Here is a 24,864-nt window from a genome sequence, read left to right on the forward strand (position 1 = left end):
AAGGAATAAGTCCCATCTCCAGCCAGAAATCTCCATTATCTGCCACTAATGCAGTATCCAGTTCCACAGACTCTCTCAATGAACACAAGCAAGTAAGAGAACAGCGACTTTGGTGTCACAGCCATTATTTGTATTGATATAAATAGTATGATTGCTGGCTTTCTATTTCCAGTGCACAGGATGTACAAACATTTTAATTCACCTATGCAGCAAACAGAGAAGAATTCCCATCATATGGCAACAGAATGTCTCAAGTCAGAGATGAATAGACTGCCACTGGAAAACATTCAACTCATTAAACATGATCATCACATCAGAGTGGAGGCAAATGGGAAGTGATGGCAAATCTGAAGTCACTTCTGACTAAGAGAGGGCTGTTTGAGCAAGCATCATTGCACTCCCGCGGCCGTTCTGTCCAAACCTATCTGGGCAAAGAGTGTGTGGACTGTGGGACATTAGCTGCTGATGTGTTTGTGCTGGGGATGAGGAAGGTGCTGTAAGCCCTGCAATGATGGCTCCCTACTTGGGCCATTTCAGCCCCAGTGGTGGTGAACTGCTGACAGCCCTGGATTTGTCCACAGACACAAAGAGCGATGTCATGGTATTAGGCGCCCGGTGGACACAGCTGCCACGCAGAGACAGAGAGCACACGACTTTGGCCTGTAATGACCAAACTGATTGTTCTGAATCTTTTGCTTGTAGGAGGATGAAGAAACTGAATGAGAGAAGAAGGAGGGACAAGCTACCACTAGCTTACTCCTGCAGACACAGACAGGCCTCGCAGTAGGTCAGTGTTTCTCATTTAGCTCCCATAATGACTAGTCATCATTGTACAAACAAAACAAAAAGGGCCAATCGTCGATCAATATGTGCAAATATCCAAAGATAATCACACCCAGAGCACTGAGAGGCCATGCACGTGGACACGCACACAGGGCCTTGAGCAAATCTTAAAGGATCCTTCCCCTTTTTAACTATGTAGTGGCTACAGCACATTGATTTCTAATGTATCAGGTTATGACAGCTCTTCAATATTTCTGGAGGCAGCTGTGGGGCTTACTCCGAGAGCGCACAGCTTGGGGCTGCAGACCTGACAGGGGAGAGCTGGCATTATGGAGGAGGCTGTTGTTGTCCTGGCTACTGTCACTGCAACTCACAGCAGACCAAGGCTGCTTGCTGCAGAGATATGAGTCGAGGCTGTGTGTGGGTTACCTTAGCTGACTCCTGAGCCCCTGTTTCCACCTGAGCTATCCCTGCAGAGGTGGAATGGACACAATAATGAGGCAAACACTTCCTCCCTCCATATTTCTCTGCACACAAAAAGCCCCTGCACAAAATGTTTACCTTTTTTATCTGGCTATCTAACCAGCAGTGGACTGTGTTCGGCCTAAAAGAACTGCGGATTCGTCGAGCGTTATCTATTCTGTTAGTTATCAGCTATGCCAGCCTTTAAATAATGCAGCTTGGGTTGGGGCACAGAGTCACGCCGCTCTGTGAGGCTGTCAGGATGTACCCTACCTGAAGAAGGCAGCGCTCCCCGAAGACGTAGCCAATGAGCTTATCCAGGTGCATCAGACACTGGTGGTACCGGATGTGATGAGTGAGAACCGGCAGCATCATGGCGTGCTGTGGACGACAGACAGAGTTGGCAAAACAAGGGCAAATTGAAACGATGACAGTGAACGAATAGATAAGGAGGAGATAAACAAACAGGAAGAATAGGGAGTAAAGATCGTGCCTTGAATTAAATAAGAGGGAGAACAGTGATTTTTGAGAGAAAGTGTAACGAAGAGATGGTGAAAAGGAAAGGGAGGGGGTTAATAGAAAGAACAGAGAGGGAGAAATCAATCAGCCAGTCATTATTTATTAAGTGGTGCCCTGCAACAGAGAGATGAAATAATCAAAAACCCAATCGGTGCGCTGTGAGGGGGGATGCCAGAAACCCACATTTGGACAGGACGGTCAAATCGAAGCTCATTTCGACATGTTGACACACATACATGAGGACAAACATCGGTAGCTCCCTCTGACCCCCATTCATTCAAAGAAAGAGTGCAACAAAGGGGAGAACTGGGGCAAAGGCGAGGATGCAATGGAAAAATGTGACACAGGAAAGGTAAAAAAAACAGCAGTAAAACCAGCAGTGGTCATCAACGAGTCCAGCAGTCAGGCAGCCAATCTACAGAATCATTAGTGGAGGCTTATCAAGTCGGCAGTCAGAGCGGCTGAGGAGCCCAAGCAAAGGCTGGTGTACACACATTAACCCCGTGCCACGGCATGAGAGAGGAGGGAGCCATGCATGTTTTAATTAGTGCTACTGGGGAGTGTGAGCCCGAGGCCCGGCGGCTACAAGCAGTGCTGCCACGTAGCCCTGGGGCCATCACAGGGGCCGTGGTGACACACTCCCCGGGCCTTGTTAAGCAACCAATTAACAAAGCCAGGCCCTGCTCGTGTCTAGAGCTCCTGACCTGTTCTGATGACTGCCTGAGTGACTGAGGAGGGGCGGGGCAGGGCTTTTCAGAGTTTACACACCACTAATTAAAAGGTGGCAAATGTACTGTCACAAATCAGGCTTGTGCTGTTTTCTCCTGGCTGAAATATTACAAGCATGAACTTGTAGAGCAATTCCTTCACTCACTAAATCATCAGTTTGATAACTGGACCCTCCTTGTTTCCTGAATCTACTGAACATCACTGTGATTAAAGAACCATTTATCTTTATCTACAATGTAATCTAATCAACAGAAATGACACTGAATACGTATCTTAAGAGATTTTATTAGTCAAAATCTATCCAGAAACGCCGGGAAACAAGAAGAGGGTTTATTTTCTGCCGATACAGATTTAGACAGTGCCGTCCTTCTCCTCTGGCTTGGTTATGTGATATATGAGTAGGAGGACTAATCAATATAATAAGTGATGACAAATAAATAAATTTAACACTCTGTTGAGTGAATAAACCCACACCCACGCATTTCCTCAGTTGTAGAGGAGAAAGCAAGCTGACTTTTCCTTGAAATCTTTTTGACCGACTGGTAACCTTCACACGGATGTAATCAGGAAGACGAAGGGGCAGGAGCACAAAACGGAAAAACTGCAGTGAATCAGAAATGGAAAAAACAAACATACAAACAGAAATCTAATAATGAAAATATTGATGAATAAATAAATCCCATCCCTGCCTCCAGTATGTGGAGCCTGGTCCTTGACAGAGCCTTTCAAGTGAAACAACCTTGGTGCAGCCAAGCAATGTCAGTAACGAGGGGGCTGATTTTCTTCCAAATGGAGCGCCGGCTTTTAGAAATCAAGAAACCATGGGTCAGTTTTGCCGTCATCGCTTGTCTGTGTCACAACTCGTGCGAAGTGTACCACAGTTCGAAGTGAAATTATTCATGAACCAATTAGTCGTAGCAGTACAGCTTGAAGCAAATATAATTGGGCAGCAATTATGGATTGGATCCTTTTTTGCTAGACCTTGCTGTAAGAGAGGTCTGCTCTGCCAGGCTACAACTTACTGTCATTCCTCTGCAAACGTAAGCATGAGCATCAGCTGGGAGGCGCCGTCGAAGAAGACGTGATGCCAATTATATTTTGATTAACAGGCAGAAATATTAAAGGGAAAAATATGTAAAATCTTTACAAAATAAAACACAGAAGGACATTTCATTATACTGACAAACCCATGAACACATGCAGCTCTGCATGTTCCAGTGGGCCCAGCGTGGAACTAACGTGTTCAGGGCTGAGGCTCAACTCTCGCTAGAGCCACTCATGCAAAACTGTGAGCATGCACGGAACTGTAGGCTCCATATGTTGTCACACCTCCCTGGGATCAGGATAACACAGTATAGATGTAACCCATGAGCACTTATTATGTATCAGCCGTGTGGTGACAGAATCCAGGCTGCTTTATTTTGCTTCTAATGTGCGCATAAAAGGAGATTAGAGTACAGAGTGAGTGGCGGTGAAGTTTGATATAAATAACCTGTCAGGGCTGAGGCATTACTTAATGAATGGCTTGCTTGGTGAGGCTCAGTGGGAGTCCACTTTCCTTACACAGATTTTGGCACTTGAATAGAGAAATGACGCAATGTGAGGAAAGATCAGAAGCCAAGTTTCTCCTGTGGCAGTGCGGCGAGCAGCGATCTGTGTCTGTGTGAGTGGAAGTACTGCACTGCTCTAGGTGTACGCATCTGCAAATTACAAGTGTTACCACTACGCTGCTGGTCGGGTTTCAAGTCCTATCAGCCAAGGATGTGGACGGAAGAGCCTCTTTAATAAGAGACTGAAACTAAACTCGTTTCCCAAAGTCCAGACATGTTATTACAACAGCGTAATGACCACTTTAAATCCTTTTTCTACTGATAATACGTCAGTTTAATCATGTTACATATTATCACTGTTGTCGTCCCTATTTGCTGTATTTTTCTTTCTGGTCTCATCTTTACAAATCTCTGCACCTGAAAACACATGGCTCCATTTTAGCACATTATGTATGCGTGGCGGTGTTGGTGCACGCACACAGTTGACGGGAGTTACCTGACAGACGTCGGAGCGGATGCCAGTCTTCCAGAAACCCTGGCTGCTGAGCTCCACTGTCACCTCGCGGCGCATCGTGTTCTTCTGACGGATCTTCTGAAGAGCTTCCTGCCAAACAACCAGCCAGTCAATTATTGATCCACTGGTGCAGAGCCTACGGGGACGGCTCGCATCCTAAAAAGACCCCGCCCTGGCACCCCCCTGCCTCCACCTATGCCCCCCCCGGAACAGAAAGCCCAGCACATGCAATACAATGAAACAAACTGACAGACAGAGCGCAGCGGAGGACAGAATCAACAGGGGAAGTGACAGCCCTGCTGGTCCTGGCTAATTGAGGCGCTGCAATGGGTCAGCATGGCTGCAGGCAGCGGTCGCAGTTGACACCGAAGCTCAAGTCTCAGCCAACAAGAGCTGAAGCACCTGTCTGCCCATTAGGACCACCGCACCAGAGTTTAGAGACACCTCCATGAGCCACAGGAATCATTACAGCAACACACACACACACACACACACACACACACACACACACACACACACACACACACACACACACACACACACACACACACACACACACACACACACACACACACACACACACGGCATCACGTCAGCCCTACATGATATAACTGGACATTCAGGGGGGAGGGTGAAACCGAGACAAGAAGGCCTTGCAAATAACAAGCGAGGTAGGACAACGCATTGACAGAGAGCACCTCCACGGATCCTGGATCCCACATCCTCGATCCGTGGAGGTGCATCTTACACCGAGATGTTATCGACGCTGAGTGAGCCGCGATCTGCCTAAAATGGAACGCCAGGAATTTTTGACTCGCAGAGGAAATAAGAACAACAAAGGCATGAATAAATAATGGCATCCTACTTTGAACTGTGCATCAAAGTGAACAGGCTCGCCTGTGCACGGCACGTGCACGCGCAACCACACAAACAAGTTTTCGCATGGACAGGCGGCCACAGTGATCACACAAGAGTGTGAAGTGTATGTAAATAGTTTATTATGCAGGGCGTTTTACGGGGTCAGCGAGCGGACCGAGGTGGAGAAAGTAAATAATTAAGCAGGAAGGGAAGGTGTAGAGAATAAGTGGTGCTGGTCAAACAGGCAAGTCATAGCACATTTGACTCTTATCATGGCGCCCTCCTGCTGAGACAGTCCTAGCGCTCCGGAGCAGGTTGAGGTCAAACACTGGGGTCTGATATTCAAAGTCTGTGGAAGCAGGTGCACGTTTGTTTAATGTGCATCCTGCGTGATGAATCGCCTCAGCTTCTTGTTATAGTCCAGCTTAAAGGTTTTGATACTAACGGCCAGGACTCCAGGAAATCTGAAGCAGATACTGCTGATTCCCAGAAGACGAATCTTAATATTTTTGGCCTTCAGGCAGTTCAACCTTCAGACTGAGGCCAAATGTTTCTTCAGGAAAGTGCACTCTAATTTTTTTGATAACATCTGGCTTTTACTACGGAGGCTCAACTCATTTAACATCAGTTGCTTTGGACAAAAGCAGCTGCCAAATCAATGTAATCTAAAAATCGAAAAACAGCCTAATAGGCAGGTTTCAGGTAAATATTTTGAGTGCTTTGCCCCTTCAGATAAAACCTGACCCTTCACAAGCGCCAAACAAAGACTGTATTGTTCTGTAGTGTGTAAAACCTGAGGCCGTTTATTCTGCTCTTCCTCTTTACTAGAAGACAGATTTTTATGTATTTGTTGTTAAGCCTTGCAAAGGTTAAGTTTATGTTTTGATGGAGAGTTGTCAAGTGTCAAATTCTCAAGCTACGAATCCTCACGAATACACCGCAACAATCACGGGAGGAAACTGAGAAACACTGCTAAGTTCTCATGTGACCCGAGCGAAAGCCAGAAGCGAAATTCAAGGAAAAATCTATGAAATGAGTTGAAGATAGCTTTTCAAAGACGCTCCTCACACGGCTCGACTGAGCTCGGCCAAATCTGTAAGAAAGAATCAGAGCAAATCCCCAAATCCACATATGTCGAGCTGATAGAAGAGACTGAACTCGCTGCCAAAGTAGTGACTCTGGGCTGAAGACTTAGAGATGATAAAGAATACACAGAGATAATAAAGTAACACACGCATTTCATTTTCAATACAGTCCTAAAAATGTGCTAAAACACATTTTCACCTCGTCACTGCTGGTCAACCTGGATGATTCCTTCATTTAGACCTAAAACATCGAATACAAAAATAACAAGTATGCTCTGCCGACAACAACAGTGTGTATGGGAGTTCCAGTCAAGTGTTTGGCTGAGGGACTCGCATAAATCCATCTGGGCAGCACACACAGACAGCCTGTACGTCCCTCAATGCCATGGCATCGCCACCCACACACGGGCAGACACACAACCCACCGAGCGCTCAGCAGGGAGCCTGAAAACGGGTGCAGAGGCGTACACCCTGGTGTGAAAGGCCCCTTTTTGCCAAAGCCCACACCTCTGGTCTCCCTGGAGCTCTGTGAACTCCACACTGAGCTCAGAGGAATCAAAGAGCCAGCTGGAGAAGAGCACCGCTGCTGTAAACACCTCTGACAGGATGATTCTTAATGGTGGAAAATGCCCATCGGTGGAAGCTCAGACGCCCAAAGACCATTTACACGGGAAACTTCACAGCTCCCTCGGGCATTAAATCAGTAGCAACGCCACGCAGCCACTGCAGTGAAGAGATGCCGACATGGCTAATGTTTGTGGTGGAGCTTGATGGACCCAGTGTGAAGGTGTTTGGGTTGGCTAATTGCTCCGGTGCAGGTTGACAGTGGGATTGTCAGAGCCTGTTAGCTTTACCGCGCTACCTGAGAAACAGACTAATTGAGCTCTGAGTTGCTGCTCATTATTGGTTCCGAGTGTCTCAAACGAAGCAAAGGAGGCGGCTGGATGTGAAGCAGGCTCAAAGTCTTACAGCGAGGAAAAATCCCCGCAGGAGAGATATGTGCTCGGCCGTATCGGACCACACACAGCACCTGTAGTCTCCGATTCCCCAACGCCCGCATGCTCTTTACCGGCCAAATCTAAACCTTTTCCATTCCTGGTCCCTGGCGCTGGTCTGACCTTCACGCTCAGCTCTGGAGAGCAGTTATGCCTTTTTATTCCGAGCTGTAAATTTATCTAAATTATGCATTAAAGGAAGTCCACATTTTTCAAATCTGCCTTAAAACAATAGACTGGGGCCAAGACAACACCTCAGTTTGCCCAATTTAGACCTTCACGTATTTTATTTCCTTATAATAAAAGCAAAACACTCACATTACACAAAGAGAAAGAGCGAGAAAATGTTTAACAGAAACTGAGCTACTGGAAAAACTGGAAAAAAAAGGTCTGACTACGAAAAAAGTTGTGTTTAGAGCAATAAGTGTGAGGCGAAGGCCAAACAGATCACAAAATAAAAGAAGACTTTTCAGAGAATGTTTAGTTAAAGAAGGATTAAAGTTAAAATCCAATTACTAGAAATCTGAAGTTTGCTTCCAACACGAAATATAATATCAAAAGGCGGCAGGTCTATAATTATATTACATTTTACTAACGTACTAATTTTTTCCAAGGTAATGTCCTTAGTGTAGCATTTAAATATTACTCTCAAGGCAAAACATTCAACTTGGAGCCAAAGGTCTGGAAAATATGCTTCTATATGAGCCGTGCATTCATAGTTAGACATAGTAAAAATTCATGCATGTTATTTTAATGCACAGGGCAACAATAGCAACAGTAATAGTCCTAATAAAGGACTTAATCATTTCTGCGGTGTGTGAACCTTTTAACATCAGCAGGAGGTGAACTTTGACAACATTTCAAATGAACGGCGAGCAAGCACGCGGCACCTGAACCTTTAAAACAACATCAGAGTTTGCCTTCCCTCCACCCACCTCTCTCTGCGTCAGCTTCTGCTTGTCCAGCTGCTTGACCTTGGGGCTGTTGGCCAGCAGGTGGCGTAGTTTCACGTAGCTCTTCCACAGCTTCTGGTACCTGAAACAGAGAACAAGGCGGCGTCAGACCGACAGGGCTCCGTCTCTCCTCGCTCCCCCGCTTGGCAACAAGGCATCAATATTTCACCTGCACTTTGCCTGATATTAAACATAATTTAACACTGGCCTGCGGGCGTTACTGCATTAGTTACTAGTGATTGAGGACGGTGGACACAAAAGCGGGTGTGCAGCATTTGAACTGTGAACAGAGGTTTGCACACAGACTGACTGATGGTTTGCAGCTCACCTCAGCATGCTTTCTAGTAAAGAAGCTGTAAGTCATAAAGCCTCTGACCGGCCCTGACACGCGACTCAGGAGCCGACCCGCGACGCCCCACGCTCTTATTTCCTACAAAACCTCATTGTCTTTGCTCTCATTTGCATCTGAAAGGAAGCAGGGAGTTATCGGCAAGGTGACATGTAGCCAGCACACTACACCCACCGACCCCCACCGCTCTCCCTTTTCAATCAGACCTCATGATTGATGCACTGAGGGCCGAGTGTGACCGTTCTGCTCATATTCAGGAGACTTTCTCCTCATTTACTCAGAGTTATTCAATTATGATTGGTGGAATGGAGGGGTGAGGTGGTGGGGGTCTGCATGGACAGAGTGAAAGAGAGAGGAGACGGAGGGATGAAGGAGAGGAGGCGGGGCCGTACTGTGGAATAGAAGAATTATGGAGCTTTAATAGTGGGGACTTCATTAGAGACTGAGACGGCTTTACTGCCCCGATTATCAGCTCTTCACCACCTCCGCGCTGAAGCAGCCTGAGCGGACAGAAGAGAGAGTGAAAGTCTATCCAGCCTGGGAGGCCCCCTTGTTCCCAATCTGCTCCAATGACCTTTCCACGGATCCGCTGCTCGCTCTCAGGGAAGCACCGCCGCAGCTCTCGCCACTCTCAGCTCGTGCCTTCATTAGCATATGCCGCCTCCTCCTTTCTCTTCCGCCTCCCATCGCCACACGTTGCAGGACGTGGCATCTTTATTTCGCTGGTCTCGTCCTTGTGTTTAAGTATTGCTCGTTAGCACAGCGTTGTACTGAACTCTTTCCATGTCTCCAAAAACCTTCATTCAGAACTCTGCCGAAGCCTTTGGCACCATTTCGAGCATCAAGTCTTCTTGGTTCAGACTCTACAAGTGGATTTGGGCAGTTTATCCAATTCTTACTGACAGACCCTCTAAAACTCTGTTAGATCAAAAGGAAAACATCCCAACTGCCATCTTCATATCATGCCAAAGATGCTCTATAGCGTTTAAGTCTGGGCTTTGATTGGCCCACTCAAGGACAGTCAGAGACTTGTCACTGAGCCAATTTGTCGCCTCTGCCACAAGCGACATGTTCATCTTTCCCTCAACTCCAGCCTGTTCTGCCCTTCAGCATCTTCCACTGGATCACCATGCTGCCCCCTGCATGCGTCATTGTAGGGATGCTATGAGCCAGGTGATGAGCAGTGCTTTGTGTTTACCAAAGCTTTGTCCGACCAGCACGTCTTTGGCTTCGAGCACTCAATTTATTATGGAACTATGAGAATAAGTAATGACTGTAACAATTTACATTTGTAATTGTCTGTCTTTTACAGCATTTGCCACAGCAACACACTCAGACACAGATGTGGAGTGAATCCCCATACACTGAGGATTGAACTACGAAGACCTCACACCGCAGCAAACGAAAGCTTCAAAAGCTTACCACATTCACTACAACTACTCCTCTCAAGTACGCAGGGAAACTTCAAAACGCGGAGTAAAACAGAGGACAAAGTTTGTCGTTAGAAAATTGATACAGGGAAAAATGAACCATGGAAACACATGAGTCAGAAGCTCCACTTCATTGTGCACGAGGAGAGAAATAAATAAGAATCTGAGCAGAGTATGTAAATGATGTGCTCAGCTCGGCTTGGGAGGAACAGGAAACACAGTGGATGTGTCACTGAGGAGTAAATGTGACAATATTCTATTCCAATTTGGTCCACGATGCAGCGGCCATTTACCAACGCTTCCTCTCTGAACGCCTTTCATATTATTTCCCTCTCCCGTCCCCTCCTTGCATCAGGATTCTCCACTGCTTCATCTCCCCTTTGTGGCCATTTTCTGTCTTGATCCGTCCTCCCATCCAGCTCCCTCTTCTTTACATTCCCTGACCTCTGACATGTCATTCTTGCCTCAGCAGTCATGATGGAACTAGAGGAGCTTGAGTGGCGGCCCTGAGCACAAATGCCTCCAGTGGGCAGAATGAAGGGAAGCTGACAACACAGCTTCTTCAGTCTGCTGAGTTAATATATGCTGCTGCTGTGTCCAAGTCTCCCTCTCTGTGGCATTGCCACGGCCACAATCAACACCAACTCCTGCCCTCGCTACATGCATCATTAGCAGTAGTAAAAATCCTTTCCGCTGGTCTCTTACTACTTGTTTCTGCATCAGCTAATGATGTCCCTGTCCACCCATAAATTTGTCGTTGTCGGCGCCTTTGAGAAGTTTGACATGGCAGCAGGGTGCACAGGGATGAAAGCACTCAATGGACAGACGGCTAAAATGTAGCGGCAGGGGAGAGGACATTAGTTGGAGGGAGGAAGAAAACTAGGTCTATCTAAATGGATTTCCTAATGATCATCCTCTTGTTTGTGTCTTCATTCTCCCCCTTACTGGCGTGAGTGAGACAGATATCGGACTTAAAAAGAAATCCACAGGTTTATATTTAGCATGAAAGCACACAAACCAAGTGTTGACTGACTTGAATAGTGCTTGACACAGTGCCGTCACATCTCTCTGAACACCTCGGAGATTGCGGTTCTGATGATCTAATACACTGCTTTTGTTAATTATGCAGCAGCACAGTACAGTATTCCCTCCTGCAGCCCTGTGGCGTGTGTGGCATTACTATTCACGAGACATAAACTGCGGCAGCTCCCACGGCGAGGGTACCCGGCGGAAACCTGGGACCCGTGTCGACGCATGTGAAAATGTCACGCCGCTCGTTTCCTCATCCCTTTATTCCCCTACTATCCGTCTCCCATCCTCTTCGACATACGCTCTCCTCGTCCTCCTCGACATGCGACACGGAGGATTCTGCTGTGGTGTCCTGGGAGAGTGCCAGCGAATAAGGAACGGCGGAGAGGAGGGAGGCAGTACACAGCGGGGGGGGAGCTATAAGGGGAAGTATCTGTACACAGCCGAATGGCTGATATTTATGTATGTTTGCCATCTTACTGAGGGTCTCCAGCGTAGCTGAGCTGAGCCGGACGAATCCCAAAATGAACGATGATGGGGAAGGTGATGACATCTGGGTTGAACTGCTCCCTGTCCAGTTGGTCGATCCGTACCGAGCTCGGCTTCTGCAGAGGACAAAAAAAAAAAACAGAAGGTACAAGGCAGCCCAGTCAGTCACCTGCTACCAACATGTGTATATGACATAAAGCACACGACACGGGTCACAGCTGTGTCTTGCCCTGTGTAACATTGTATACATTTGGATTGTAGCAGGCGCACAAGCGCCACGAAGCATCAGTGACGCTTAGCTAAGTTCTGACGCGCTTATCAGGGAGGAGAGTGACAAGCAACACGTCCTCAGCTGCCTCCCAAATCACAGTTTGCCTGTCAGGCATTTTACGAGATCAGAGGAGGGGGCTGTAGCGTGAGGCGTGATGAGGCGCACGGCAGATGGCTCGGGCTCACCTTGACATCAGTGGCGCTCGCTTGTCACGGCCTGAATACAGACGCTGATTCGAGGGCAAGAGGTCGTCAGCCAACTTTGATTCTGCCTTTAAAGCGACATAATCAGGTTTGATTGGCTTGATGGAAGGCTCGATGATTGCCCTGCTAACAGTCCCAACACAAATACGTTGCAAATACCAATTTATATATGCTACACCCTTTAGCATCCACAGCTTGTTTATCTCTGCTTTGATGCACCGTGGCTGATTGAAGGCTGATGACATTTCGCCCTTGCTTGTGACCCATGCCATGGTGTGAAATAATGGCATGAAGCAGACGGTCTGACTGACGCGGGCGCAGCATGTGACCTTGACATGCAGACGTACAGATACGATGTGTCAATGTGGACACATTTGCTCTGAAAGGATATTTTATATAGCTTTGGATCATAACTAGTGAGATGGAAAAAAATAAAGTACAAGCTAGAAAGAGAATAATCTGTCAATTATTTAAAGAAGTGAAACAAAAAGCATCTAATCATTTATTATCTTTTCTATGACGGCTGTCATTATGTGATTATCTCTGGGTTTTGGTTGGTCAAACAAGTAATTTAACATTTTTCATTCACCACATTTCACATAAACCATCAACTGGCTGATTTAAGAGCTGTGAAATAATAAATGTTTTTTAATATATAAATAAATAAAATAAATTTGCTTTAAACTTTTAAACAGACTAAAGGAATGAAAAAAAAATCCGCTCAATAAACTACAACAAACAACCAAACTCATAAGAAAACTCTCTAGACAGAGAGAAGAGTTCCAAGTCTCTATTTATGATCTTTTCAATATACTTTGCTTGACTGACAGATCAAACTTTAACTTGAGTGTAGGGATGGAAGACTATTATACACCCACATAGCGGGAAACCAAGACAGGAACAATTCAGTCCTGTCAGGGAAGAGCAGTTGACGCAATAACGCGCCCACACCAAAGGTTATGCAATCACATTCACTCTTCATTTGCAACCTTTGAGTTTGCAATCACAACCTCACATCCCCCCTGAAACAAAACAATTACTGCTCAGCCTTTAAAATATGGGACACGCCAGAAGGTCAGCAGAGTTGTGTGTGACATAAAGGACCCAAATAGTGTTGACGACAGCAAATGCCTTCGAGGATTAAAGGTGAAGGTTGCTCATGTCACAGGCCAACAGGAACAGCCTTGTTCCCGCAGGGTCGGGGTCGGGGGCCAACACGTGTCCTTGAACAGATAAGGCAGACAAGGACACCTCCTGTCGGAACGGAGAAGCGGGGGCCTCACCATGCCGGGGTTGGTGACGATCATGCCCTTGCACTCCTCAGCGTATTTCTGCCACTCCAGCTCCTCCCACTGCAGCATGTCTGCAATCTCCTCCTCGGGGACCAGCGGCTTGCTGCTGCGCAGCAGGTAGAGCAGCACCTGATGCATGGACAGCACCTCCTTCCCGCCGTCTAACATAAACACACAGCAATTAAGAATGCATGTACATGTATGGACAGAAGAATGAAAACACCCCCACAAGCCGCAGTTCACCGTGGATTCGCGCTTAATTGAATAAATTAATAAATAAATACAGCAACAGCTAAGAATTAAACAAGCTGCGACTTCTGCCACAAGGGAAATGTGTTTCACTGAGCTCCCATTTGATGCATGCGACCACAAGTCAAGTCGATGGCAACAACTCCCACCTCCTCACCTGAGGTTTTACAAAAGTGGCCCCAAGCATCTCTAGATACAAACAGGTGAACAAACGGCAAATGTCACACGATACATGAAGGTACAAAATGACATGCACATGGCCCAACAGTCAAATCTATGAGAGCACACAGACCCATGTTTCAATATGCAGGGAAAACAGGTCACATGGAGTCAGCTTAACAGGGCCTCATGCAAAATTGATTAACCTCCATTTACAAGTGTTCACATGGACAGATACACAGGAATGCATGAGCCACTCAGGGCTGGAAATGCATTAAGACAATAACGAATACACAGAGTCTGGCTGCAACTTTCAAACATCATCATGCTCTCACTTTAACTCTCAGTCTTCAGATCCCACCAGAAATGTCACATTGGGCAGTTTTTGTGCTTTTGTAAAAGAAGCAGATAAGTGTTTGAAGCAGACTAAATTGGGGGAGCTGGGAGAGAAATTGTTTTCTGATGGAAAGAAGGTAGGTGGCGCGGCTGTCATAACAAATACCACAGCAATATCATAGTGCACCAGCACCATCATGTGTTCCAAAGATGAACACCGTGCAGAGCCTGATCCACCACAGCAGCTCAGGCTCTAAAGTAACCCCATCATTCTGCTGTGAATACATCACGTATCATCATCAGCGCATGCAGAAAGCCTTTGCGAATGGAAACACACAGCCGTTCTACTGCTGTAGGTTTAAACTGGAGACGCGTGAGGCGCCACCCCTGACCACCGGAGGGAGGCAGAGAGCAGAGCGGGCTTACCGGGTAGGAATCGAACAAAGCGGGGCATGAAATGGAAGCGCTGGCATCCGGGGGACTCGTCGTCGATCTCAGGACCTGAAAGAAGGAGCAGGGTTCAACAGTCGAGTCTCACCTGCATGCGTCATGTGTAGTTCAAATTTTCTTTTGCCACTGTTCTGTACTGTGTATTTAACAAACCATTACAGCAAAGAACACATCTAAAAAAAGAATATGAATGTCAACATCTCCAGCCTTTTAATATTTTCCAATGAAAACAACAAGAGATGGGAGAGTGGACCAGGAGCCTATTTCAACATTTCTGAAACATACAAGCTGCAATTTGCGACACAAAACTATTTCCTCTTTCATTCTGACTGGTTCCACTATCAAAACATCCACCCATGCGAGAATGCAAGAACCCTGTCGGTCTCACAAATTGCAGATGAATGTGCGACAACTAGCCAAATAACATTTCGAAACACGGCGAGGTGTCAACGTCTGCGACGTGGGCTCCCAAATGTTGTTTGGTTTGTGACGCGTACCTGTCAGGTTCCAGTCGTACAGCTCAAGAATGTCCTGGAATAAGTAGGAAGCAAACAGTTCCAGGCCTCGGACACAGTAGTTCTGTGCACAGGAGAGAAACGGGTTTAATCACAGCGATTTATCAGTATATAATACAGGCAGGCTGACACATGGAGCACTATGTAGATAGAACTGATAAGGAAATCCAGTTCTTGTAACTTTATCACATAAGCCACCTTATTGATGTAATCAACCTCAGCAGTTAGAAAATAAAATCTCCATTCCCTCTTCTAAAAGGATTAGCACCTTCGCTCACGCAGGCGCTGAGGTGTGAGGGTTACGTGTGGCTCAGCTGTTCTCAGACACCGTCGTTTGAGATAAAAACAAAAGGGGTGAGAAAGGGGAGCGAAAGAGCTGGGAGATAAAGTGGGGTTTTACTGACCTCCGGTGCCATCTCCTCTATGAAGTGAATGGTGTAATCTATGTTGAAGCGGATCACACGGCACAATGGAATCTGTGATGATGAAAGGAGCAGAGGACGGGGAGAAGAAAGGACAGGCCGACTCATTACCATGGCGTTAGGCAGAGGTTACAGCTTTTCAAGGAAACTCATTAAAACCTCATCTCTGCTGTGAAACTTGCCCAAATGGCCCTTCACAATCACACGGACGCCACGAAATAAAAAGTGTGCACTTTTAGGAAATCCCACAGTAAGTAGCTGTAACACGCATAGAAACCTGCACAATCAGTTTCCATTCACGTGTGTGCAAACAGGCGCTCGGCTGGATCGCATGCCTCCGCACACGATTCTTTAAAACTAAGTAAGTCGAATCTGGCTAAATAGATAAGCCTGCACTTTGGCGTTTAATCTCCACAGTTACACGGTCTTTGTTGTCGGAGCGTGGGGGGCCATTTTAGCAGATTAACCTACGAGTCACATTTGTTCTTGCCCATCCCGGCGGCTAACTAGCGGGGGGCTAATATCGCCCATGCTCCGAAGTTCCTAATCCCCGCACTGCCACGAAGCGTTTACCCCAGCTTTTAACAGGAGCTGCTTAAATTATCCAGTTCAAATCACATCTAATCCTCTGGGCTCTGTTCACACGAGATGGATATTGACCAAGTAGTTTTACTATTCACACACGTGGCGACGCCGCGCAGACATGAGCACACATACACAGAACAGAAGTTTTCCCTCCTCCCTGTGGATAAGTCACACACACAGCTCACATGGCTGCAGAAGAAAGGGTCATTTCATGTCTTGACCTCTCTAATGTTTGACAGTCACTGATGGGCCATAAAAAGCTCTGTGACAAGGTCAGAGCAGTGAGAGGGAAGCACTTTGTCCAGGCAACAAAGAAGCCGACCCAAAGCCAAAAAGCCGATTTGAAGTTATTTTTGAGGACAGTGGAGTTAAAGGAAGAAGGATTTTTCACTCAGCCGCTGACCTGAATGATATGTGTTGCTTTACCACACACATGTGGAAGGGAGAACACCATCATATCTGGCTGACTGAGCAGCAGCTGGTCTGTGCATGGACACAGGTAATAGAGCTGATCGTGGGCCTAGATACTTTCCAGAGGAGCTTCATGCAGGAAGGCTCACGCATCAGAGAAGTGGGAGGAAAACCAGCACCGAGACTCAGAAACATACACGATGCACACACTGAGCTGAAATCAATATTGGTTCCAACCTATACCCATGAGCAGAAAACGCTTTTACATTCTGGGTGTCTCTTCCATCCATCAGCATGGAGGAGAACGCATCAGTTGGTATGATGTAACACCACCATCCACCACCACGGTGCTGGGAGTGGACCAGCTCCCGCTTCCTAACTTCCTCATTTTTACAGTGATTGAGTTCTCTGAGCTCCTGGGACCACTCACAGCTTTAGAAATGTTTACAACCTCTGCTGATTTAGGCCTCACCGCAGGTTTATTGCAGAGTTGTGCAGGGAGTTCCTTACAATTCATGTCTTGGTCTCTGTTTTAGGTTTGCATTATGAAATGTGGAATCTTATGTCCACGATTTGGAGCCATGAAAAAGCGATTAACATCTCCACAAAGCCATTAATCAGAGTTAATGCTGTGCAACTTCCATGCATTTTACTGAAGGTTAAACAAATTCAATATTACATTTTTAACTTTGTGAAATAATGAAATGGTAAAAAAAATAAGTCTGTCGCCTGCCTCCGCAGTAAATAAATAAGACACAGAAACATAGATGACTATATAGTGACACCTACTGCCAGAACGTGAAAGCGTCACGTGGAAAATTTATGGCTCATCACCTATAATGTTAATAATTTAAAGCAGGCTTACGTTAGTGAGAGGAGTGTGGGAGAACAGAGAGAAGCCTTCAAACAGGTACTCGTGGTCATCGTACTCAATCACTGTCGGCCTGTCAGTCTGAAACAGAAAACAGCAGGAGCACTCAAACGAACTGCAGCTGAGGTGTGACAGAAGGAGGCAGAACCAGCAATTACTGCCACGATGGCGTACTGCAAGAACCACACTGCTTCTACAGTCAGCCCCACCGATCAGCCCACAAACAGCTGATCGCTTAATGGATATTTTGATTTTAGTCTTAATTGAGTAATTTTTTTAACAGATTCATACCAAGAAGTTGGTGGGAGGAGACACTGTGATCCTGTAGTGAAATAATCTTCCGGTATTGTTGTTCATCAGACGGCACTTTTCCACAGACTGTGAACAAAAATAAATACTTTAACTCATCATACAAACATTATGATGTCACAATGTTAGTTATATATTTTTTTCCAAACACACACAAACCTAAAGATCAAGAGGAAATTTAAATTTTACAGTCAAAGTGAAAAAGTGTTTGCTGAACCAGGGGACACAAAACACATTTCTACGACACCAGGGATCTTGCAGAAAAGAGCAGTTCCACCATTTTTACAATAATTCATTTTGTGAAACACTTTTCCGGGACTATATAGACCCGCAGTGTCAGTTGTACAACTCCGTATTTAGCTCCACGGGTAGAAAGACGAGCGCAGACTCAAGCTAAACCCATAGCTAAGCATAAAAACAACCCGCTGGGCTGCTGTGCAGTCGCTGTGTTTACAATATTTCTATTGGTAAAATTAGCACGTATGGAGGCCCTGCAGCTTCCACTTACTGAATAAGTCATACAGCAAAGCTTCAGCCGTGATAAACAAACGTGATTTAATTATTGATCCAACGCACTGGATCATGAAAAGGACACCAACGCTACTTGATTTCCTATGGAAAAACACAAAACATCCAAACCACTCCGCTTCTGTGTCGTGTGAGCTGCCTGACCGTTTGAAGTGACTGATCATCAGCTGGTTCTGCACTTCATGCTAACAAATACATTTAATACTAAGGATACTTTTCCAATCAAGCTTTAGGTGCAGTACTTGCTTATAAACTCCAGTTTCTACCCCGGAGAAGCACAGTCACCTCGCTGAGGCCACAAACATAATCAATAAACAGAGGAAGGTTTGGCTACAATTTTGATCCTATTAAATTAGTAAAATATAATAATCCATCTAAAAATGCTTACATGCCTGCAAAGGTGGCTCATGTGTATAAACTATAAGCATTTGTTTGGAGGTTGATTTTATTTACCTTCATGCAAAGTACTTTGCCATAGGTTAACTAAATCATTATGTAATCCATGACCTTTGCTGGTCTCTGCAATGAAAAGCAACCCTAATTGACTTTCCCGCCTCCTAAAGCAGCCCGTGTTTTTCTTTTCATAAATAATTCAACATAATATCTCAAATTCAATGATAATAGGGCCGATTGGAGAGTTGTGGTTCTTTTATGCTTTGTTGCTAAACCGTGTTATGCTGGTAGGTCGAAGATGCATCTATGTAGGAGTTTTCATCCCGAGACGCAGTCAGACAAGAAAGTAAGTCATGAAAGTAGAGAAGCTAGTAAAAATAACACATGAATCATTTCTACAGATAAACTCTGCTGTCATATTCTTAGCAATGTAATATTATCATTTGCTTCTCTAGGATGATGAAATGTTACTTACTGTCCCTTTAATACAATAGAAAAACGGCCTCTGTGTAGAAAATGCATTTAGGCTGACTAGAATAATGTCCTTGCCCCTGTGTGGCACAACCTCAAGGTTGTGAAAGGGTGATTTATGCACAGCGTGTCATACCTCCTCCCCCGGGTAGATGCTGTGGCGGATCCCCGTACGTCTGGCCTTGGCACTGCACTTACACAAGGGACCATCATTCATCTGGACAGAAAGAAAATACGTAAATCAGACACAACTGCTCCACTTGCCATGTATAACACAGGGGCTGCTGAAGATGTAACATTTCCAAACTGCATCCTCCTGACCTTTATTTCTCCACCGGAGTTGGGAGTTTTAAGCTTTCCTCCGAGAAAAGCAGGGCAATGGAAGGCAAACTCCAAATGGAATAATAAATAACGGAATGGGCAACTGCAACTGTGTTCTACGTTTTATTTACAGTCTGTTAATGTATTCCAACCTGGAATGCCACGTCCATTCAAACAGAAAAAAAATCACGCTAGACCTCGAACTGTCTGTTCTACTGAAGCCAGTGATTTCCAAGTTTACTAAATGCTCCCAAAGGCTACGAGAGCTATGAACCCGCTGGCCTCATATAATACCAGCAGTTAGTGCATCTACGAGGGCACAGATCCAAACATGGTCTTCCTATTCAGACACGCCAGTAAAAGTATTTTAGGAGTATATCTGATCCACACCGGCATTATTTTTATCTTTAAGTTGGGTTGACAGGGTTACAAGAGCTCATATTAATATTTATTTGGTGAAAAAAAATTACTTATTTATGCAACTGCATGTTCTGTTGTTTTGCACTCGATAAACAGCGGCTTGGTTCAGTGATGCCAAAAAGGAGGATCGGCTGTTACTGCCTTGGAAAAAACAAGCTGTGAAATTAAAACTGTGAATTCAAGCGCTGCATGTTTGTAAGTGATGAAGGGGATTGTGTTATTTATTTGTGTTACTCGTGTGCTAAGTTTCTTTAAAAAAACCACGCACTATTCACAGTCTGACATCCGGCAGCTGCAAGCGCCTGGTTTTCTTCATGTTAATTATTATTATATTTAAATGGCATTTGTTTTCTCATCATTGTCTATGATAAACTGTGAAACATCAAATACGGATGATTTGAAGTGCGACAGTAAAAGGCGTGGGGGGTGCGTTACTGGAGCAGACAGACGTCTGGTAAACAGACCTGTCCTGGGTCGTTGTACCACAGCTCCTCATGCAGGCGGTCGGGATGAGCCTTTTTTCTCTTGATCTCAGCAATGACATCAAAAACCTCTGAGTCAGAGCTGCTGGAGCAGGTGCTTCCTTCACCATCTGACTCACAGTCTGAGTCGCTGCTGCTGTCATCTGGAACCGAAGCACAAAAAGGTCTTTAATCATTCAAACTTTACGGGGCTGACAGCTGAAACATAATTCGCTGAGCCAGAGAAGGTCGCGTTGCTAAGCCCTCTTGCTCAGCTGTGCCCTCGCAAAGTATTATACAACATAAAGTCTGAGCAAAGTAATCTGTCAAAATGCCTTTGAACTGCAGGCGCAGTGCCAGCTCTGGAAGATGGATAATTATCCATTCAATGCTGATGAGTCAGCAAAGTTTTTATTTCCTAATGATTTGGTTGAATTCTAGATTTCTACTGCTCTACCAGCTTTTATGTCATTAAAGGAGCAGAACAGTTGCTGATATAACATCGTTATTTCTCCAACACTTGTCACTCTCCCTCCCCACTGAAAAGAAACCTCACACCAAAATGAGGATTACAATTACCATTCAGCTGCAGTTTGTGGCTTTCAGCCAGGCAGCCTTTAATTCTTATCAACGCTTCAACTGGAGAACTTGATTGTGAAGTCAGCGCCCGGAGCAACATATTTAGCAAATTAAATCTCCCTGAGTGAGATTTATATTACTGCAGTGCTGAAGAAGAGAATCAAGCTGACAGCCCTGCAGATAAGATCATAAACACTGAACTTAATCTCTGCCTCAGCCTAACGCACTGCTGAGAATACAGCATAATTCAATGGCACGATGTTGTCAAGAACAGCCTACTTGCTTCAAAACTAACATCATCGCTCAAAAGAGCAAAGATTTAAATCAAGGATCAGTCACACGCCAATAACAACAATTTGAAACCTCAAAATCAGACCTGTACCAAATAATTATATCAGCAGTGCATTCTCACTAAGATACTTGACGAAGACTACCCACCTGGATCCTCATCCAGTTTGGTTTTCGGTGGCTCCCATTTCGGTCGGCAAGCCTTAGCTCGTTCCTGTCGCCCGCCTAATTGTTCCTCAAAAAGCCCATACAGGTCCCGGAGTTTACTGGTCCCCACCACAGTTGAATCCCCCTGGAATTCAAACACAAGTAAAACAAAATAAAGCTTCCTCGACACTAAGGCAACGTTATCTCCAGAGTAACTTAAAGTCTTCCTGGGGACTAACTGGTCACTGGATTGAGTGTAGTAGCAGAAATAGATAAAGTTTCATAAGGCCATAGCAGCCACTGGTGTTAATTCGGACGGAAACATATATGAGACATCATTATTTCACAAATTAAGAAAATATTGCATCAAGGTATTCTCTGTTCTGTCCCCACTATGATTTACTTGAGACAGGCATCAAAGTATTTCAGCTGAAATACCACTACAAGTCCCACAGGGACAATGAATGTCTTCATTGACAAGCCACAAAAGGACAGAAACTTCCTAAATCTGTTCATAAAAAGGTAAAAAGTTAGGCTCCATCTTGACATTGAACTTTAGGTCTTACTGAATGACAGACCAGGTCTTGGCCAGAATGCATAATTTGTGGGATGAGAGTGGCTGAAGAGAGCATCACAGTACCACTGGGAGAACATTAAAGGTCAGATTTGTAAGAGAGGAAAAAAAGGTGTGGATGCAATACAAAAAACCCAAAGACATCTAAAAGCATTTAAGTGGTGGATTCACCGTGTGATGAGTTGTCTTTCGAGCGTTTGCCATTACCCAAAAAAACTGAGAGACATATAGCATCAATGAACTGTAGCCTGAAATGCAAAACTGCATGAAACTGCAGAAAGATAATGAGAATAAATTCAGCCTGTGCTTATCAGCCAAGGGGATATAATACAAAGGACTTAAATAAGTTATTGCACTGTTTAAACCCCCCACAACAACATGTACTCTAACTGCTACTAAGGGTATTGTAACATTTAAATTGTGCAACATACAATTAGAAACTAGAGGATAGACAAAATTAGGAGCAAAGCGCCAACAGTACCACTTGATCCATGGGGTCGTTGGAGTAATAGCTCTCGGCATGTGTGCAGCGGATCCAGGCAGGCTTCAGCAGCTCTTCCTCCTCTTTCTCGTCATCAGCCTTTTCTTTCTCCTTCTCTCGCTCTCTGTCAGCGAAGGTCTCATCAGTGTCCCGGTTCCTGACAGATGAGAAGCTGCGCTCTTTGCTCAGCCCCGAGGAGCTGTCCGACCGCCTGTCCCTCTCCTCTTCCCAACGACCACGTTTCCTGTCTCTGCTTGTTGACCGACTGCAAGTATATAAACAAATCTCACATTGTAGATATGTGAAAAAACATGCATGTAAGACCCAGAGTCCCAATACTAGGTTTATTTTTATGGCTTTAAGGGAAGATGCTTCTAGTTTAACTATCTTTATTATTTGAAAGTCTAGGAAGAAAGAATTAAATGTTCTACAGTATATGGTGTCTTGACCTTCCAGGACTAACAACTGATAATAATGTGCACTGCGACATGCTCATTTATTTGACACAACAAGTCAATAAAAGTTCATACCACAGACATAATAAACATTAATGTAACTATCTAAAATGTATGATGAATTTTTGTGGTGGGGAATAGACTCCGTGTGTACCTCCTAGGCCTCTTTCTGTGCCTGTCAGGTGACTGGGATCTCCGAATTTCTCTATGACGATAACGCTCTCTGTAAACAAATGTGTTTTAATAAAAATATTATATTATATCATTACAGTCTAACAATTGTGTGAGTGTAAGACTGTATGTACCTGCTGCGATCCCTGCTTCTGTGCCTTGGGGGACTCCTGCCTCTGTCATACTCAGACCTGTACCTTCCACTGTCTGGCCTGTTGCGTCTGTCTGGACTCCTACCGCGATCTTTCCTCTCTCCAGGAAATTCTACTTTATGCCTATCACTGTGGCTGCCATAGCCATAGCCTTTCTGACGGTGGTCATCGTGGCGATACACTCTCTCTGGGGACCTCCTGTTATCCATTGGCTTCTCATATTTGTACTGGCCATGCCTGAAGCTCTGATCCAGTGTGAATGAGCTAGGGTTCTGGGTGTAACCAGGACTGTATGCAGAAGGAGGGAAGGGTGGGTGGGGAGGATGGGCGTAGTTCATTGAGTAGGCAGGGTGGTAACTCATGGACTGAGAAGCCATAGGGGGAGGCATGGGAGGATGTGGCAATGGCGGTGGGGGAACAGGTGGCATCATGTAAGGTGGATAGGCATTCTGAGCAGTCACCTGGGCCCCTGGTGAAGGACCACCTGGAGGGCTGGGCAAGGGAGGAGGTGGAAAGTTTGGTGGGGGATCAGGGAAGCCCTGTCGGACTGGGAGCTTGGGAAAAGGTGGGCGCATTGGACACTGGTTGAGCGAGCCAGCGGTTGGTGATGGCACTGGAGGAGGGTACTGCAGGAAGTCAGAGTGTGGGGGCATGTAACTGCTGCTTCCATGGTAGCTTGAAGTGGAAGTGGTCTGCAGGTCATAATGATATGAGGGGACAGGAGGCTGGGGAGGTGGTGGCCTCAAGTTGGTTGGGCGGTAGCCCTGAGGGGAGCCTTGCTGCCCTGGAGGCATTCCTCCCCTGGGACCCCCACGATCCTGATGAAAGGACATACCTGTGGACAGGACAGAAGGGGTACGGTAGGATTGCTATTAGGATTGGTTTTACATCACAGTCAGGTTTTAACCCCCATATGTTTACACCTGGGAGAATTCACAGTGATTACACATAACACAGATGTGTGACTCTTATATATTACATATATTGTCTCTGCATGTATAAACCTACGGCCTTCCAGCAAATGATATATTGATCTTTAATACGTCCCACTCAACAAAATAATCATGACATAAACATGAATTTCATACTCTTGGTTCGTCTACAGTTTGATCTGGTTAATGTTAACGAACATCAATTCAGATGCTAAGTATCGCTAATACGACGTGCAGCCATCGATTCATGGACAGACTGCATGTCACTGAAATAAGCACGGACGTCCCAGAGTGAACGAGAACGGCTGTTTTCTGTCAGAGAATAAATAATCCATCTGTGGCGAAACTGAGTTACATTTTTAATTAGCTCGGTTAGCTCCACGGTAACGTTGTGTGAACATTTTAGCTACAGTAGCTAGCTAGCTAGCGCATCATAAGACGATAGCGGAGTACCTGTGGAGATAACAAGGACTAGTGAGGGAGGCGTATCGTCTCCTCTTCATATGTGATGAAAATCATATAAACACACCAACCTGAATCGTTTAATCTTGAAAAACATTAATAATTACAAAAAAACCTGCGTCGTAAATGTTGTGGGTTACCAAAGTACTAGTGTTTGTTTCTGGTCGGAATGGTTAGAGGGTAGCACGCGAGTGGACCAATCACAATTAGC

General features: G+C 45.4%; 1 protein-coding gene across 3 annotated transcripts in view; it reads right to left on the bottom strand.

Annotated features, from left to right (window-relative positions):
• Positions 1 to 24,864, bottom strand: part of drosha (drosha ribonuclease III) — a 67,539-nt gene extending 42,675 nt beyond the window's left edge. For 2 of the 3 annotated variants that reach the window (XM_029145737.3, XM_055508490.1), the window contains exons 1-17: positions 24,725 to 24,864; positions 23,242 to 24,094; positions 23,091 to 23,159; positions 22,482 to 22,746; positions 21,430 to 21,571; positions 20,416 to 20,576; positions 19,347 to 19,427; positions 17,801 to 17,887; positions 17,504 to 17,590; positions 15,625 to 15,696; positions 15,203 to 15,284; positions 14,682 to 14,756; positions 13,503 to 13,672; positions 11,737 to 11,861; positions 8,431 to 8,530; positions 4,540 to 4,647; positions 1,519 to 1,626 (exon numbers count right to left, since the gene is read on the bottom strand). In XM_029145737.3, the coding sequence (XP_029001570.1) occupies positions 1,519 to 1,626; positions 4,540 to 4,647; positions 8,431 to 8,530; positions 11,737 to 11,861; positions 13,503 to 13,672; positions 14,682 to 14,756; positions 15,203 to 15,284; positions 15,625 to 15,696; positions 17,504 to 17,590; positions 17,801 to 17,887; positions 19,347 to 19,427; positions 20,416 to 20,576; positions 21,430 to 21,571; positions 22,482 to 22,746; positions 23,091 to 23,159; positions 23,242 to 24,092 (2,583 nt within the window). In that variant the 5' untranslated portion in view covers positions 24,093 to 24,094; positions 24,725 to 24,864. Of the gene's footprint in view, positions 1 to 1,518; positions 1,627 to 4,539; positions 4,648 to 8,430; positions 8,531 to 11,736; positions 11,862 to 13,502; positions 13,673 to 14,681; positions 14,757 to 15,202; positions 15,285 to 15,624; positions 15,697 to 17,503; positions 17,591 to 17,800; positions 17,888 to 19,346; positions 19,428 to 20,415; positions 20,577 to 21,429; positions 21,572 to 22,481; positions 22,747 to 23,090; positions 23,160 to 23,241; positions 24,095 to 24,644 lie in introns of all 3 variants that reach the window. The other variant, XM_029145738.3, reaches the window with a different exon arrangement.

The sequence above is a fragment of the Betta splendens genome, chromosome 4 (genome assembly GCF_900634795.4).
Source record: "Betta splendens chromosome 4, fBetSpl5.4, whole genome shotgun sequence".
Taxonomy (NCBI): Eukaryota; Metazoa; Chordata; class Actinopteri; order Anabantiformes; family Osphronemidae; genus Betta; species Betta splendens.